The sequence below is a fragment of the Felis catus genome, chromosome D1, assembly GCF_018350175.1.
Source record: "Felis catus isolate Fca126 chromosome D1, F.catus_Fca126_mat1.0, whole genome shotgun sequence".
Lineage (NCBI taxonomy): Eukaryota > Metazoa > Chordata > Mammalia > Carnivora > Felidae > Felis > Felis catus.
In genome coordinates, this window is record NC_058377.1 from 96194296 (window position 1) to 96209042 (window position 14747).

A 14747-nucleotide genomic window follows, 5' to 3' on the forward strand; every position below is an offset into this window, starting at 1 on the left:
TGAATTCTCAGGGGTGACTTTTTTCCATCCTGAGTTAAGGCCAAAACAAAAAAAGTTTTCTTGTTGTTGGCCTCTGTGAGATTTCTCTTCTGTCACACCCCACAGCCCCAGTTCATCCTTTCTCTGAGTATGGAGTCCTCCCTGGGTCTTGCTTTATGCAGAAGGTCTCTGCCACACTCCCCTTCACCAGCTTTGTCACCATTCTGTCCCAAGCCATCTACCCTCCTCTTCCAGGAATATCCAAGCAGTTAAGGCCACCAGGAAGGAGATGTATGTGTCCCAGCTTACTCTGGACTCTGGTTCCCACATTATTCCTGGTCTCAGAGGAAATTTCTTTCACACAGGCAGGCAAATTCATTTATTGAAGAGTGTGTGTGTGTGTGTGTGTGTGTGTGTGTGTGTGTGTGTGTTAATGTTTATTTTTGAGAGAGAGAGAGCATGTGCTCTGGGGAAGAGAGAGAGCGTGTGCTCTGGGGAAGGGGAGAGAAAGAGGGAGACAGGATGCCAAGTGGGCTCTGCGCTGACAGCGGAGAGACCGATGTGGGGCTCGAACTCACCCACCGTGAGATCAAGATCATAACCTGAGCCGAAGTCAAACTCTTAAGAGCCACCCAAGCGCCCCTGAAAAGAGTGATTTATCTTTCATTTGTAAGTATTTTGTGGCAAACAGCCTTTAGGATCTCCAACCTGATTTCTAGAAATGGAAACTCTATGTGCTTTCAATACATTGAGTCCGTCTCCTACCTACTGTACCACTGACTAGATCATTTCTGCAAAGCCACTGTTCTGCCCCTAGGAGAACAATAGGGCAAGCATGGAAAAATCCTTTCAAACTCCACCTTAAAAATGTGCTTCCTAGCAAGTGGTTTTAGATGTCTGAAAGATTTAAGACCACTTTTTAACATGCCCATTTATCTAGTGTTATTCCATGCATGAGAATAACTTGGGCTTATTATGTTTTTCATCCATGCACCCACCCTGGTGCAGATGTTGGCTGCATTTGACCACCAAGCACTACATAACCTAAGGAAAAGCTTTAAGGAGAACCTCAGATGAATACTTTTTTTTTTTTTTTTAACAGCTATGCTGTCTTTGGTTCTTTCAGAGCAAAGGACAACCTAGACCCATCAGTTTAGTTTTTGTGCTTTTTCTACATAATGAATTTGCTTCTAAAAAGTGGATCATTTATTTTTAAGGCATGAGGGGAAAGACTCCACTAGTCATTAACTTATTATTTCAGGTGCTTTTAAATTATTTTAGAAATACGCTTTTGTTGCATATTTGCTTATCAGCATCCTGATCACTTGAAAGAAGACAATCCCTGCCTTAGGCACACACGAGAAACAAATGGACTCAACAGTTTCAAAGTGTTCTGTAAGATGGAAAGGAAGAGAAGGAATGTAAATGTTGATCCTAGGCTTCATACCATATATAAACATTGAATGCTTATTATGCCTCTCAAGGCCTGCCTGGTCTGACTTCTTTCTACTCCATTGCAAAGCACCCCTCTTTCTCTATTCCCACAGGAGCCCTCTTTCAGTCTCGCCAGTGCACCCCTTCACTTAGTGTGGTAGAGTGATTGCAAAAGTCGCTCCAATATTCTACTCCCAGTATCCACGCTCTTTGCAACGTGACTTTGCAACAACTCCATCAAGAGGTGAGGTCTATTTCCCCACTCCTTGAACCTGGGCTAGCTTGCTTTGGCCAATAAATGTGGTTTTGTGCCACTTCGAAGCCTAGACCTTAAGAGGTCTTGTGTGTTTGTCCACACCTCCCCTGACAGCACTGTTGGAACATGCCTGGTGAGCTTATTCATGGATGAGACAGCACACGGGGTCTAGGCCAGTCTAGATCAGCCAACCACCAGCTGCTGATGCACCAGCTGAATCAAATCCAAGTCAGAACTCCCAGCCAACACAAGACTCAGCACACAATGGGGAGATTACTCCACTAGGTTAAGTTACCATGAGAGTCTTGTATCAAATATGACAACGGTAACCATTGTGTATTTTTTTTTAATGTTTGTTTATTTGGGGGGGGGGGCGGAGCAGAGAGAGAGGGAGACACAGAACCTGAAGCAGGCTCCAGGCTCTGAGCTGTCAGCACAGAGCCCGATGCGGGGCTTGAACTCATCAACTGCGAGATCATGACCTGAGCCAAAGTCGGCCACTTAACTGATGGAGCCACCCAGATGCCCCTACATTTGTGTCTTGATATGACCCAGATATCTGAAGTTACCCACCAAGGAAGTAGTGAGGCTGACATTTGAATAAAGCCTTACCTGACATCACAGTTCATACACTTGAAATAATGTGGTTCACATGGCTCGGAGAACTCCGTGACGCTAAAGGAGAATCTGCTAAACCATCTACATAAAGTCGTCAAGAACAATTTAAAATCTAGGGTTTGGGGCGCCTGGGTGGCGCAGTCGGTTAAGCGTCCGACTTCAGCCAGGTCACGATCTCACGGTCCGTGAGTTCGAGCCCCGCGTCGGGCTCTGGGCTGATGGCTCAGAGCCTGGAGCCTGTTTCTGATTCTGTGTCTCCCTCTCTCTCTGACCCTCCCCCGTTCATGCTCTGTCTCTCTCTGTCCCCCCCCAAAAAAATAAATAAATAAACGTTGAAAAAAATAAAATCTAGGGTCTGATGGATTACATTGCTACCAGTCCTTCACTTTTAAAGTCTCTAAAAGAACCCAGCTATTAGGCCCCAGGAAATGGCTCCATATATCATTCCAGGAACAGTCCTGTCTTTCCTAATTTGGCTTTCCTTCTGCCACGTATTTGCAGAGAAGTGGCATCGTGGCCTCATGTAGCATATGGTTCAGTTTTTTCCTTTGTCAATGAGACTAATAGTTAGAAAATTGGATCAGTGTATGCATATAACTACAGTATCCCTTGACATGCCCTCAGGAAGTGTTAATATTATATGCTATTACTTAGAAATCAGATGTGTAAAATGATTTCTTTTTAGAAAGAAAATCCACTACTCTTTTTAGGATTAATAGGACTATCACTATCTTTCAGCCACGGAATGCTCCATACTGTGTGAGACTGACATGGGGCGCCTGGGTGGCTCAGTCGGTTAAGCATCCGGCTCTTGAGTTCAGCGCATGTCATGATCTCAAGGTTCCTGAGATTGAGCCCCACATCAGGCTCTGCACTTACAGAACGGAGCCTGCTTAGGATTCTCTTTCTCCCTCTCTCTCTCTGTCCCTCCCCCACTCACACTCTGTCTCTCAAAAATCAGTAAATAAACTAAAAAACAAAACATTTTTTGTTAAAAAATTTTTTTAATATTTATTTTTGAGAGAGACACACACAGAGTGCGAGTGGGGGAGGGGCAGAGAGACAGGGAGAATCCGAAGCAGGCTCCAGGCTCCAAGCTGTCAGCACAGAGCCCAACAGGACTCAAACTCATGAACTTTGAGATCATGGCCTGAGTCGAAGTCAGACACTTAACCAACTGAGCCACCCAGGTGCCCCAAACAAACAAAACTTCTGACATAACTCCCCATTTGCCTTAAAGCCTTCACTGATGACTGTAACCTCTAGTGACCTCTCCTGTCCCGGATTTTTGTCCGCTCTCCACAATTTCCCCTCCAATTATATTGTTCTTTAATTGTTCCTCACAGCATACACTATGGCTTACTGGAAGATTTTATCTCGAGCAGCATCTGCTCTTGTGCTGGGCGTCAAATGGGAGCAGTTCCTGTGTAGAGTCTGGGGAAGCATCCTGTCTTCCTCAACATTGTTGAGAGTTGGTGGAGACTTGAAAGCCTCCAAGCCACCACGCTGCAGTTGGCAGGTCCTGCCCCACCTTCCTCCCTCCAGCTGGGAACCGTGAAGCCTCTGGCAGTGAGACACGGGCTGGGAATTTCTCTACACAGTACCTTCGCTGAGAGCTATTAGCATGATGTGCCGTTATTTTCCTTGGATTGGATTTTCTCCGGAATTCTCAGCAGGCACTCCACGAGCAGCATATGATCGAAACAGGCAATGTTTGGCAAGAGTCTGGTGTGAAAATCAGCGACTGAAAATAGGTGCAGTGTGTAGCTCGCTCAGAATCATTCTGGTAAGAGCTACCAGCACTTAAAGCATCTATCAGTTTTGCCATCCAGGGGATGAGGTATCTGTTGAGTGAAAAGTGGTCACCTGCAGAAAGCAGGCAGTTAGGAAAGGCTGAGCTCTGGCAGGTTCTTGGAAAATGAAACAAGGCACTGTTAAATATGCAAGGTGCTAGGCCCTGCCCCCAGACCTAACCCACAATCTTGATAGGCAGCCTGGAATCTTCACTTAAAATTTGTTTTAAATGTTTATTTTCGAGAGAGAGACATGGCATGAGTGGGGGAGGGGCAGAGAGAGAGGGAGACACAGAATCCGAAGCAGGCTCCAGGCTCTGAGCTGTCAGCACAGAGCCTGACGCGGGGCTCAAACTCATGAACCGTGAGATCATGACCTGAGCTGAAGTCAGATGCTCAACCAACTGAGCCACCCAGGTGCCCCTTTTATCTTCATTTTTAACAAGCAACCCCTAGCAACTCTGATGCAGATGGTCTTCCAACCGTACTCTGAAATGCTGGTTTCAGAGTAGAGGCAAGGCGACCAGATCGGCACAACCGATCTGCAGTTTTGGGAAGGCTGTCTCAGGTGAAGGGAAATGAGGGCAGCACAAGAGTAAAGGGCCAGGGAGAGCAAGGGAGACCAAATCAGAGCCAAAATGATTCCTCGCAGTTCGAGACCAACTCTGGAGCCAGCCGCTTGCCCGCTATTGCTCCCAACCCCTGATATCACAACCACACTATAACAGTTAGGAATCGAATGGGAGACAGAAACTATACAGTATAATTCAGGGGAAAAAATAATCATTATAGGGTATCACCTACAAGGGGAAAGGAAAATAATAAGAATACAGAAAACAGTAGATATAGGGAACAGCCACTACCACATCTAGGTCCGGGCAGGTGTGCGTGCACAACACACAACACACAACACACACACACACAACCACCAAGGAAGGCACAACTGTAGGTGCACCCCCACCTGGTAGGAAGTTCAGATCTAGGCTGCATTTTTCAATGCAGGTTTCAATGCATTTTTCAATTTATCTGCTCCAGGTGAGCGTTTCACAGGGTTTTCAAGCAAAAGTCTCCTCAGACACAGGAGAGCAAGCTACTGCCCCTGCCCAGGGAGGTTCAGGGTGACTTGGGTGTTCAAGAATGTCAGTCCAAGTAGATGTCACTATTTCAGATTTGGGGATCCCACTCCTCAATCGATGCCTTAACTTCACAAGAGGAACTTAACAAGGCTGTAAATGCCACTAACATTCCAGTCCAGCCCACAAAGAGATGCCAAACACCGTTGGCTGCTCTGCATTGCCCAGCCATCTGGGAGGAGCACTCTGGAATCAGGAAGAACCACTTCCTCCTCTAATGTCCCTCCAGCACCCTCTACCGTTGACGCTTAACGTCAGACCAAACTGCAAGGGAGAAATGTTCCAGGATTGCAAGCAGGGTTCTGGAGGATGGGTTTGGAGCTGAGAATGAGTGGGCTGATAACTGGCATCGCACCTCGCTTTCATTCCCTCTCCCACGGTCTCCACCACCACCCCCTGATGAAAACACAAATACTGCAAATAGAAATGGGGAAACCCAGGGAGTAAGACTCAAAAGAACATCTTTCTAGTGCTATATAATCTCACGTATTTAGGGTAACCAGCCATCTCAGTTGCCCGGTACTGTCCTGCCTTTAGCACTTAAAGTCCTATCTCCTGGAACACCTCTTAGTGTCAGACAAACGGGAATGATTTGTCAACTGACATGCATCCTAAAGGTTTCTAAACTTTCTCTGCATTCGAATCACCTTGAGCACTTGGTAAAAATGCAGGTGATTGTTAAAAATGCAGTTATTTTGGAAGCAAGCAGGCCGTAGATTGATTTTTGAGAAATGTTCTACTTGGAGGCTGAAGATGTGTTAATCACTACTTTTAGGGACTCCTCAATCCAAACTTCTTTGTTCCTGTTCCAAAACCATAATCATTGAAAAGAAAGAATGGCATTCTTTAGAAGACACAGCCAAGGTTCCTGAACCAGAAACAGACACTGACAAATTACTAGTTGATGGGGACCAAAAAAAAAAAAAAGGTAAAAATTATAGTCTGGCCTTACCACTTTTCTCTCCTTTCAGTTCTAGGATAAATCATTTTCCTTCATTGTCACAAAGTATAACAAAGAATGATGGGTGCTGTGAAGATTAGATTGGTGGGGTACACTGAACTTCTCTAGGTAAGCAGTATATAATACAAGTCTTATTTCAAAGACTTCCACAGTGACTACTATTTGGTAGGTCTTAGAGAATAAGCCACACAAAACAGTCAGTTCGGTGCTACGTTTGCTATTTTCACAGTGTAAGACACATGGTTTAACATGGCCAGTTTAAAGATGCTTCTTAAGGGGCGCCTGGGTGGCTCAGTCGGTTAAGCGGCCGACTTCAGCACAGGTCACGATCTCACGGTCTGTGAGTTCGAGCCCCGCGTCGGGCTCTGGGCTGATGGCTCAGAGCCTGGATGCCTGCTTCCGATTCTGTGTCTCCCTCTCTCTCTCTGCCCCTCCCCTGTTCATGCTCTGTCTCTCTCTGTCTCAAAAATAAATAAAAAGTTAAAAAAAAAAGATGCTTCTTAAAAACTCAGATGGGGTGAAGAGAAGACACTCTTAGTATCAATTGAATTTCTATTGTGTTTCAAGCATCCTGCTAAATTCTTTAAATGTATTACCACATTTAGCCCTCCCAACAAGAGCTATGCCAATTTCATAAAGAAATGGAGAATTCGCCCTAGATTATACATCTAGTAAATGGTGTCGTCTGGACTGAAACTGAAGTCTGTTCACTCAAGCAAAATTTGGTTAGCAGTGGAGAGCCACGGAGAAGGTGTGGTCCCATGACTCTTTGTGTTATTGATGGAAGTGTGCACAGGCTGCAATGGGGGCACAAAGGAAGTGCATATTACATTCTCCAGAGCTTTCAGGGTAGAATTCAAATCCTTCTACTTAGCACGTCACTACCTGGTTTCCCAACCCTGTCGCCCTTCCACCAGCCCCGCAGGTACCCTGTCACTCCGTATAGACCAAGGATGCTGGAGCTTAGACTCCTGCAGTTTGGCTTTCGGAGGCGGGGGGGGGGGGGGGGTGAAGGGGGGACTATGTCCAGCGGGACCTAGGCCTGGCAAACACGCTTTCTTTCCCACCCTCGCCACGCCCCACTCCTCACCGGGCTCCACACCACCTTCAATCTGTGCTCCGGTCCAATCCCGGCCCGCCCACCGGCGCCTTTAGCGACCCGGCCCTCCCTGCGCAGGGATCGCGGAGCTGCCCGGACTCTGGCGGATGGCGCCGGAAGCGGCGGCGGCGGCGCGTGACGTCAGGAGGAAATACCTGACGCCGCGGCCCGTGGTTGCGAGCTGTTGTAGTCGGTGCTGCACCCTAAAGGTTCCCCAAGCGCAGGCGGCGGAGCGGCTCCGGGACGGCGGGGTTCGCCTCGGGACCGAGCAGGTTTGTACCTGCGCGCCCGGCTCCGCTGCTGCTGTGGCGACCCGGCCCCCCGCTCGGTGCCTGGGGGTGTGGGGACCGTCCCCCGAGGACCCTTCCCGGCCTACCTCTGGGACCGCATCCCGGGGCTCCTGGAAGAGTCTAATAATAGGGAAAGTTGCGCACTCTTCTTGAGGACCAGCCTTTTTCAGGGGTGAGAGAGGTATTGGTTCCCCTCTTAACAGAGGAAGAAACTGAGGCGCGGAAAGGTGAAGTCATCTGACACAGGTCATGCAGCTGGGAACTGATAGATTTAGGTTCAGAGCGAGCCAGGCTGGCGCCAGAGCCCTCGTGTTTTGGTTTTTTTGTTTGTTTGTTTGTTTGCCTTCTGCAGGGTTCTCAAGCTTTCTATGGGGTAAAGAATCCCAGGGTGGAAGGTGGGGTTAGTTAAACAGTTTCTGGGACGCCACAAAATCATTGGGTCTAGGGGGAGGCTCCGAAATCTGTTATTTTCAACAGCTGTCCCCTGGCACATAATATTACTCCCCTGTGAACAGAGAAATGGTCGTGTTAAGAGCTTTTATGGTCTCAGTTGAGAGAAAATACAAACTTCCTCTACACATCTGGTGGGAGTGGAGGGTTAGTATTTGACTCTGCCATGAACTCTTTTTGGGCAGATGGCAGTCTCTGTCGTCTCCCCACCTATTAAATGAGAAGGAGCTACACGCCCTTACCCACCTGGGGAAATTTGTTAAATGTACAGATTCCTGGGCCCATCTCAGCTCGGAAGATCTGGGAAGGTCTGGAAATTGGTGGGCTAAATAAGCCATAAGATGAGCTGGTAACATTTGAGAACTTGAGATGTGAAGCCTTCTCAGATCAGTAAAGAAATGGATCATAGGTTCAGAACATGTGCTGGGAATCTCCCCGTTTTTGTCTTTTTGTACCTGTGCTCCTGTATGTGGGCTGTGAGTTAAAATTTCATTGGCAAAAATGCAAAAAAAAGTGGTTTTGATGTAGAATCTCTGATTGCTATTGAGCTTGAAAGGATTATAATTACTCCCTTAGGTAGTCTACGCTCTCATAATCCTAACTAAAAGCACTTTCCTTTTTTTTTTTTTAAAACAGATACCATTGGGTGGTTTTAATCAGGAATGAAATGTTCTGAAAGCTAAGAGCAGAAGCCTTTTTGGTCAACATGGAAGACAAAAGACGGCGAGCCCGAGTGCAGGGAGCCTGGGCTGGCCCTGCTAAGAATCAGGCCACTGCTCAGCCAGGCAAGAACCTGTGGGGACCTTGTGTGAATGCACCTGCATTTCAGTTGATGTTAAGGAATTATATAAAACGTAGCTGATACTTTGATTTTCTTGATGGCGATCTTTTATTGAGGGTTGATATTTAGTATTCCTCATATTTAGTGCCTGCTCTCAAACTTTACAGTGTGTGTTTTGGGGTCTTCGACAGACTTTACTAATTAATTTCTAGATGTAATGTACATTATCTTCAAGTAGACTCTATTGGCTCTTGCTCAGTAGAGCAGACATTTTGGAGTCTGGTTTGAGTCTGTTCTTGCCTTACTTTAGCTACCACTGCTAAGAGCCATCTCCACCAGAGGCCTGGTCAGACCTGGACAAAGAAGGAGCATCATCTTTTGGATAGACAGTTCGTATTCAGAGAACCCCAGGAGGTAAATTCTTTTTCTCTCACAACACTAAGAGGTTTGCTTGTAAAAGCTGTAGTCACACAGTAGATCCTCAAATAGTGACTGAATACATTCGCTAATAAAAGGAGCATGCAAGGCATATAATAATAATAATGAAATGTGGACTATCAGCTCCTTAGTGTATCTGAAGATTTCTTTCTAGTCTGCTCCCAACTCATGGCTGTATAAAGTTCCCACTTTGGGGGCAAGGAGGTTATACCATGACTAGTGCTTGCATTGGTTATCGGAGTACTTTTTTTTTAATGTTTATTTATTTATTTTGAGAGAGAGAGTGAGCAGGGAGAGGTGTAGAGAGAGGGAGAGAACCCCAAGCAGGCTCTGTGGGGCTTGATCCCACGAACTGGGAGATCATGACCTGAGCCAAAATCCAGAATCAGATGCTTAACCAACTGAACCACCGAGGCCCCCCCCCTTTTTTTTAATGTTTATTTTTGAGAGAGAGAGAGAGAGAGAGAGAGAGAGAGAGAGAGAGAGAGAATGAATGCGTATGCATGAGCAAGGAATAAGCAGAGAGAGAAGGAGACAGAATCCTAAGCAGGCTCTGCATGGTCAGTGCAAAGCCCGGCAGGGGACTCAAACCTACCAACTGTGAAATCGTGACCTTGGCTGAAGTCAGACGCTCAACTGAACCGAGCCACCCATGCGCCCTGGTTATCTGAGTTCTAACAGTCCTAAACCCTTGCTGTCTTTAGTACTAGTGTAGCAGGTGTCTCTGGAATTGGATTGAAATTTTCAACTACTACAATGCCTGATTTTTTAGCTTTTTTTCCCCATGGGGGAAAAGTTGTAGGAAATAGTGAAGATTCACTGTTTTTTAATAACATGGGAACATGTTATTAAAAATCAGGCATTTTGCTTTAGTAGTGCTTGTAAAAATAACGATTAAGACTTATTTCTTCATGTATCTTCTATTTTTAAAAATATCCTGGGCCGCCTGGTGGCTCAGTCGGTTGAGCGTCCGACTTCAGCTCAGGTCATGATCTCACAGCTCATGAGTTCGAGCCCCATGTTGGGCTCTGTGCTGACAGCTCAGAGCCTGGAGCCTGCTTCAGATTCTGTGTCTCCCTCTCTCTCTGCCCCTCCCCCACTTATGCCATGTCTCTCTCTCTCTCTCAAAAATAAATAAACATTAAAAAAAAAAAAAAATCTCCTGGAAAGATTTTTCCAGAATTACTGGGTGCTTGGAAAATGGATTGATTCTACTTTTATTATTTTTTCTTGCCCCACTAGTAACTGTGAAGTAGTTCTAAGAAAAGCAGACACGGGTCTCTAGTGGCATAGTAAGAGCTTGGAATAAAAAAGGATAGTTTTAAACTTGATTTATTTTTACCAGTAATGAGAGGATATGATAATCCTGCAGATAAGTCTTTCTGAGGATTAGGGATCATTCCAGAAGTAAAATCTGCCTGTTCCTTGCAGGTAGTACGCAGAGCCCCAGAGCCACGAGTGATTGAGTAAGTAATTTGCTGCCATTCTGTATTTTTTGCCCGCAGTAAAATGGAGAGCCCAGATAACTCACCCAGTTTTTTTCCAGCTGGAAGGAAGCTAATGGCCCAATTACTGTCTTAATTTTTAGGCTGGGGTATTTGTATCTTAGACATCTTTAAACTTGGTCTTTGGGGAAACCTTTCACAATTTGTTAATGGTGTGGAAAATGCCATAAGGTGCCTGTACGTTGATCTCTGACTTGTGTAGGTTTCTTGACCCTGTTTCACTAAGATATCTGCAGACAGTAAGTGAAAATATCTCCTAGGTAAAGACAGAGTGGGGGCAGCTGGATGGTTCCGTTGGTTGAGTGTCCACCTCTTGATCTCAGCTCAGGTCTTGATCTCAGGTTCGTGAGTTCAAGCCCCATGTTGGACTCCACGCTGGGTGTGGAGCCTACTTAAAAAAAGAAAAAAAAGACAGGGAGGTTTTTTCCTAGTCCTTAAAACCTGGATATTTGAGAAGACTTTAGTTAGGTACTGTTCGACTAGCAATGCTTATGAAAGCTCTTAGAAATCTAGAGGGCTTTAAATGTTTACTTACTTGTTCCAGAGCAGTTTAAATTCTTAAATTGATCTGTATATAAAATAACCTCTTTAATTTATAATTCCTCTTATACTGATCAGCATATAAAACATTCTTTTCCAAAATTAATGAAAGATGCTTTGACTTCTCTTTTCCTGCTTTTCAGTTTCCATCTGATGTACATAAATTGCCAGTAGAAAGCATCCTTTTATTTATTTATGTATTTTTTTTTAATGTTTATTTATTTTTGAGGAAGAGAGACAGTGTGAGTGGGGAAGGGACAGAGAGAGAGGGAGACACAGAATCCGAAGCAGGTTCCAGGCTCTGAGCTGTCAGCACAGAGCCCGACGTGGGACTCAGACTCACAGACTGTGAGATTGTGACCTGAGCCAAAGTCGGACGCTTAACCGACTGAGCCATCCAGGCGCCCCAAGCATCCTTTTATTTTAACAAATTAGCGTTTGCATGTTATTGCTCATGAACAGTCTGTTAGTCTGTTTGGCTATTTGCAGGTCAACTTGTATAGCTTAGAAAAATGTGAAACTAACACGAGGTCATCATGCTTTGAAAGAGGGTATCAAAGTTGTGGCCTTACCACTAGTTAGCTATGTAACGAGTCCTTAGGCAAGTTAAGGCCATTTCTCAGGACTTTAGTTTCCTTGTCTGTGATATTAGGATTTGGACCACATAGTCACTTAAGGCAGAGTGTGGTAGCTCTAACACTCTTTGATTGTTTGTAAGTACCAGTGTGACATTGCCTCCATTGGTGATAAAGAGCAGAAACAAAACCATGAAACCTATTACGTGGTACATGTGGGACATGCAGGCTGAAAAAATGGGCAGTTGTGAATATTCAGGTCATAGCAAAATGACAAAACTTCCTGTTTGATCCCAGCATTTGTTAATTCTGGTTATGCAAAGTTAGCTCTGTTAGATTTTTATTTGATAACCAGAAATGTCACCCGCATTTGAACTGAGCCAGTTTCTTAATGTGGCCCAAAATATATCACAATGAAACATTGTGTTCACACTATGGGAAACTATAGGCCGCTCATTTAGAGACATGATGAATGTATGTGACAATAACCCTGCCTACATTTTGGCTCAGAGGGGCTTGCACAATCTGCCTGAGAGCCCAGCTCACAGATCATGAACTTCTGGCTCGCATGGCAGAGGGTGATGTGAACACTGTCCCTTTATATTATTTTCTGTAACTTACCCCTGTCTGGGAGGATCTGACACCATTATTCTGGCATAGGAACCTATGCAGTCTGGTTGTCTGTTTTCTCACTGTGGACCTCACCACCTTGCACATCTGGAACAGTTTTGTACTTTTGCACATTTGGTTAAATTCTAAGCTTTTTACTGCCCATCTGCTATGTTCTAGGCACTGGGAAACAACGGTAACCCATTTCTTGCCCGTCAGTAGCCCACAGTCTTGTAAATGAAATAGACATGTAATAAGGTAAATTGTAGTAGTGTATATTTTGAAACAGTAGACTTATAGTAAGGTCTACTGGTAGCATGGAGAATGAGATGGTTAACATTATTTGGGTGGATTAATGGTCAGGAAAGCGCTACAGGAGGTGAGACTGAGCTGAGATTTTGAAGGATGAATTAGAATTTTCTGTGGGACCAAAGCTCGGGTGGGTTGGATTGCGGGTGCCAGATGACGGAGGAGGGCGAGGGGGTATTCCAGCTTGTAGAAAAGCAGGATTAGAAATACGGTAGTGTATTCAGGAGATTCCAAATAGCAATGGGAGGATCACGAGTGGGTGGGAGCTGTCGGGAAGTGGAGCCACATCATGGGACCCTTGAAAAGTTGGTGGGGAACCTTTTTTAATCAGGCAGGAACCTCATTAGACATGTATCTGAAAGCAACAGCAGCTCATAGCCCTGAGATGGACTTGCTTCCTGTTAAATGCACCTATTCCAGGGTCTCCAAAGGGATGTGCTGTTTGGTACCCCTTCGTGTGATAGATTTCTGGACCATGGCAGCCTCAATTGTGGATGACATACAGAGGGGTAGAATCAGAATTTATTTTATCCCAGTTTTTGTCTCCATGGCCTGATTCCATCAGGATTCAATTCCCAGTGGCATCAGTGGTCTGCCACCATCTTACTCTTCGTCTCGCTGGTGGAAGAAGGTGGGGTTAGGCCTCCCTCATAGCGCACCCTCGTTGTGAAATCATTCTGGTGATCAGGAGTTTGGGAACTGCAAAGCACAGCCCTTCCACTGGGTGGAGTGTATTATTTTGCCTGATCCCAATGAGTCTGTTTTCTTGATTTATGTAGCAGAGAAGGTGTGTATGATATCAGCGTGTCACCCACAGGTGTATCTAGGTAAGTGAATCCTCCCTGGAAAGTTCATAATTATTTTTCAGTTAATAGTCTCTTAAAATGTTCTACTCCCTTACTTGAGATAGGTAACTTCTGCCTCTGAAAATCTTGGGGAGTGAGACTTTGGTAATATCTCTTTTTATATAACATTTCTGACTCCAAAACATTTTCATAGCCTCTCTGTCAGGTGTAGTAACTATTCTGCAATTTTTCAGGTGAGAAAATGAGACCCAGAGAGATTAAGTACTTTCTCCTAGTATCACATAGTAACTTAAAATTACAGGTGACCTAGCCTCTACTTCTGTTCTTTGAATGCTCCATTTTATTACTATTATATTATATTATATATATCATTTCATTTATTATCGCATTAATCATATTACTACATATATTTTTATATGTGTTACATTATGTTAATCTTTAATCTACATGAGTAAGTTAATACCTTAATCTACATTAAGGTAGATTTCATTAAAGTTAAAGCATGTGCAATTTAGGGTATAGTAGGCATTAGTCATTATTAAAATGAAAATTTTGGAAGCATCCCCTTAATGCATGAGTTTGCTAAGTCACTATAAAATAATTTATTTTAAATGGCCATTTAAAATAAATATATCAGAACTTGCATATCTAAATGAATTGCTCAGAAAGAGCTTCAGAATCTCTTTTAAAGCAAGTTTAACAGTCACACAAGAAAACCAGTTGCATTATTTTGGTCGCATCTCATTGTTAAACAGGTATGGCTTCAGGTGCGTTTTGGCTCTGAAAAAATCAAAGGCACCTTCAGAGTGAAGTTTGACAGAATGTTCCAAGGGCTTTCAGAACAAAGAAGGATACCCAAAATGATTTTGAGCTGACTTGGCATTAATGAAATAAGTATATATTCAGTGACAGAAAGAACCCTCATTTGGAAGTGTTTATTTTGAGACAGTCATAAATGGTCGTTTTCCCTACAATTGACATAGTCTCAGAAGACAACCAATTGTTAGAATAACACAGGGCCAGGCATTTTGTTAGTTTACTTTTCACAGTGAGCCTGTGAGGGGGATATCATTTTTGTGTTACAGGTAAGAAAACCCAGCCTTCACAGAAGTTAAGTAATTTACCCAAAGTTTCCCAGCAAGTGGTAGGGGAGCGGTATTTGAAGTGTGTC

At 44.5% G+C, this 14747-nt stretch overlaps 1 protein-coding gene across 1 annotated transcript in view; it reads left to right on the forward strand.

Moving 5' to 3' along the window:
* The first annotated feature begins 7413 nt into the window (after positions 1 to 7413).
* ALKBH3 (alkB homolog 3, alpha-ketoglutarate dependent dioxygenase) overlaps positions 7414 to 14747 on the forward strand; it is a 33038-nt gene continuing 25704 nt past the window's right edge. Inside the window, exons 1-5 of the mRNA XM_006937213.4 lie at positions 7414 to 7545; positions 8650 to 8798; positions 9105 to 9208; positions 10664 to 10698; positions 13550 to 13597. Coding sequence (XP_006937275.2) covers positions 8720 to 8798; positions 9105 to 9208; positions 10664 to 10698; positions 13550 to 13597 — 266 coding nt within the window. The 5' untranslated portion in view covers positions 7414 to 7545; positions 8650 to 8719. The remainder of the gene's footprint in view (positions 7546 to 8649; positions 8799 to 9104; positions 9209 to 10663; positions 10699 to 13549; positions 13598 to 14747) is intronic.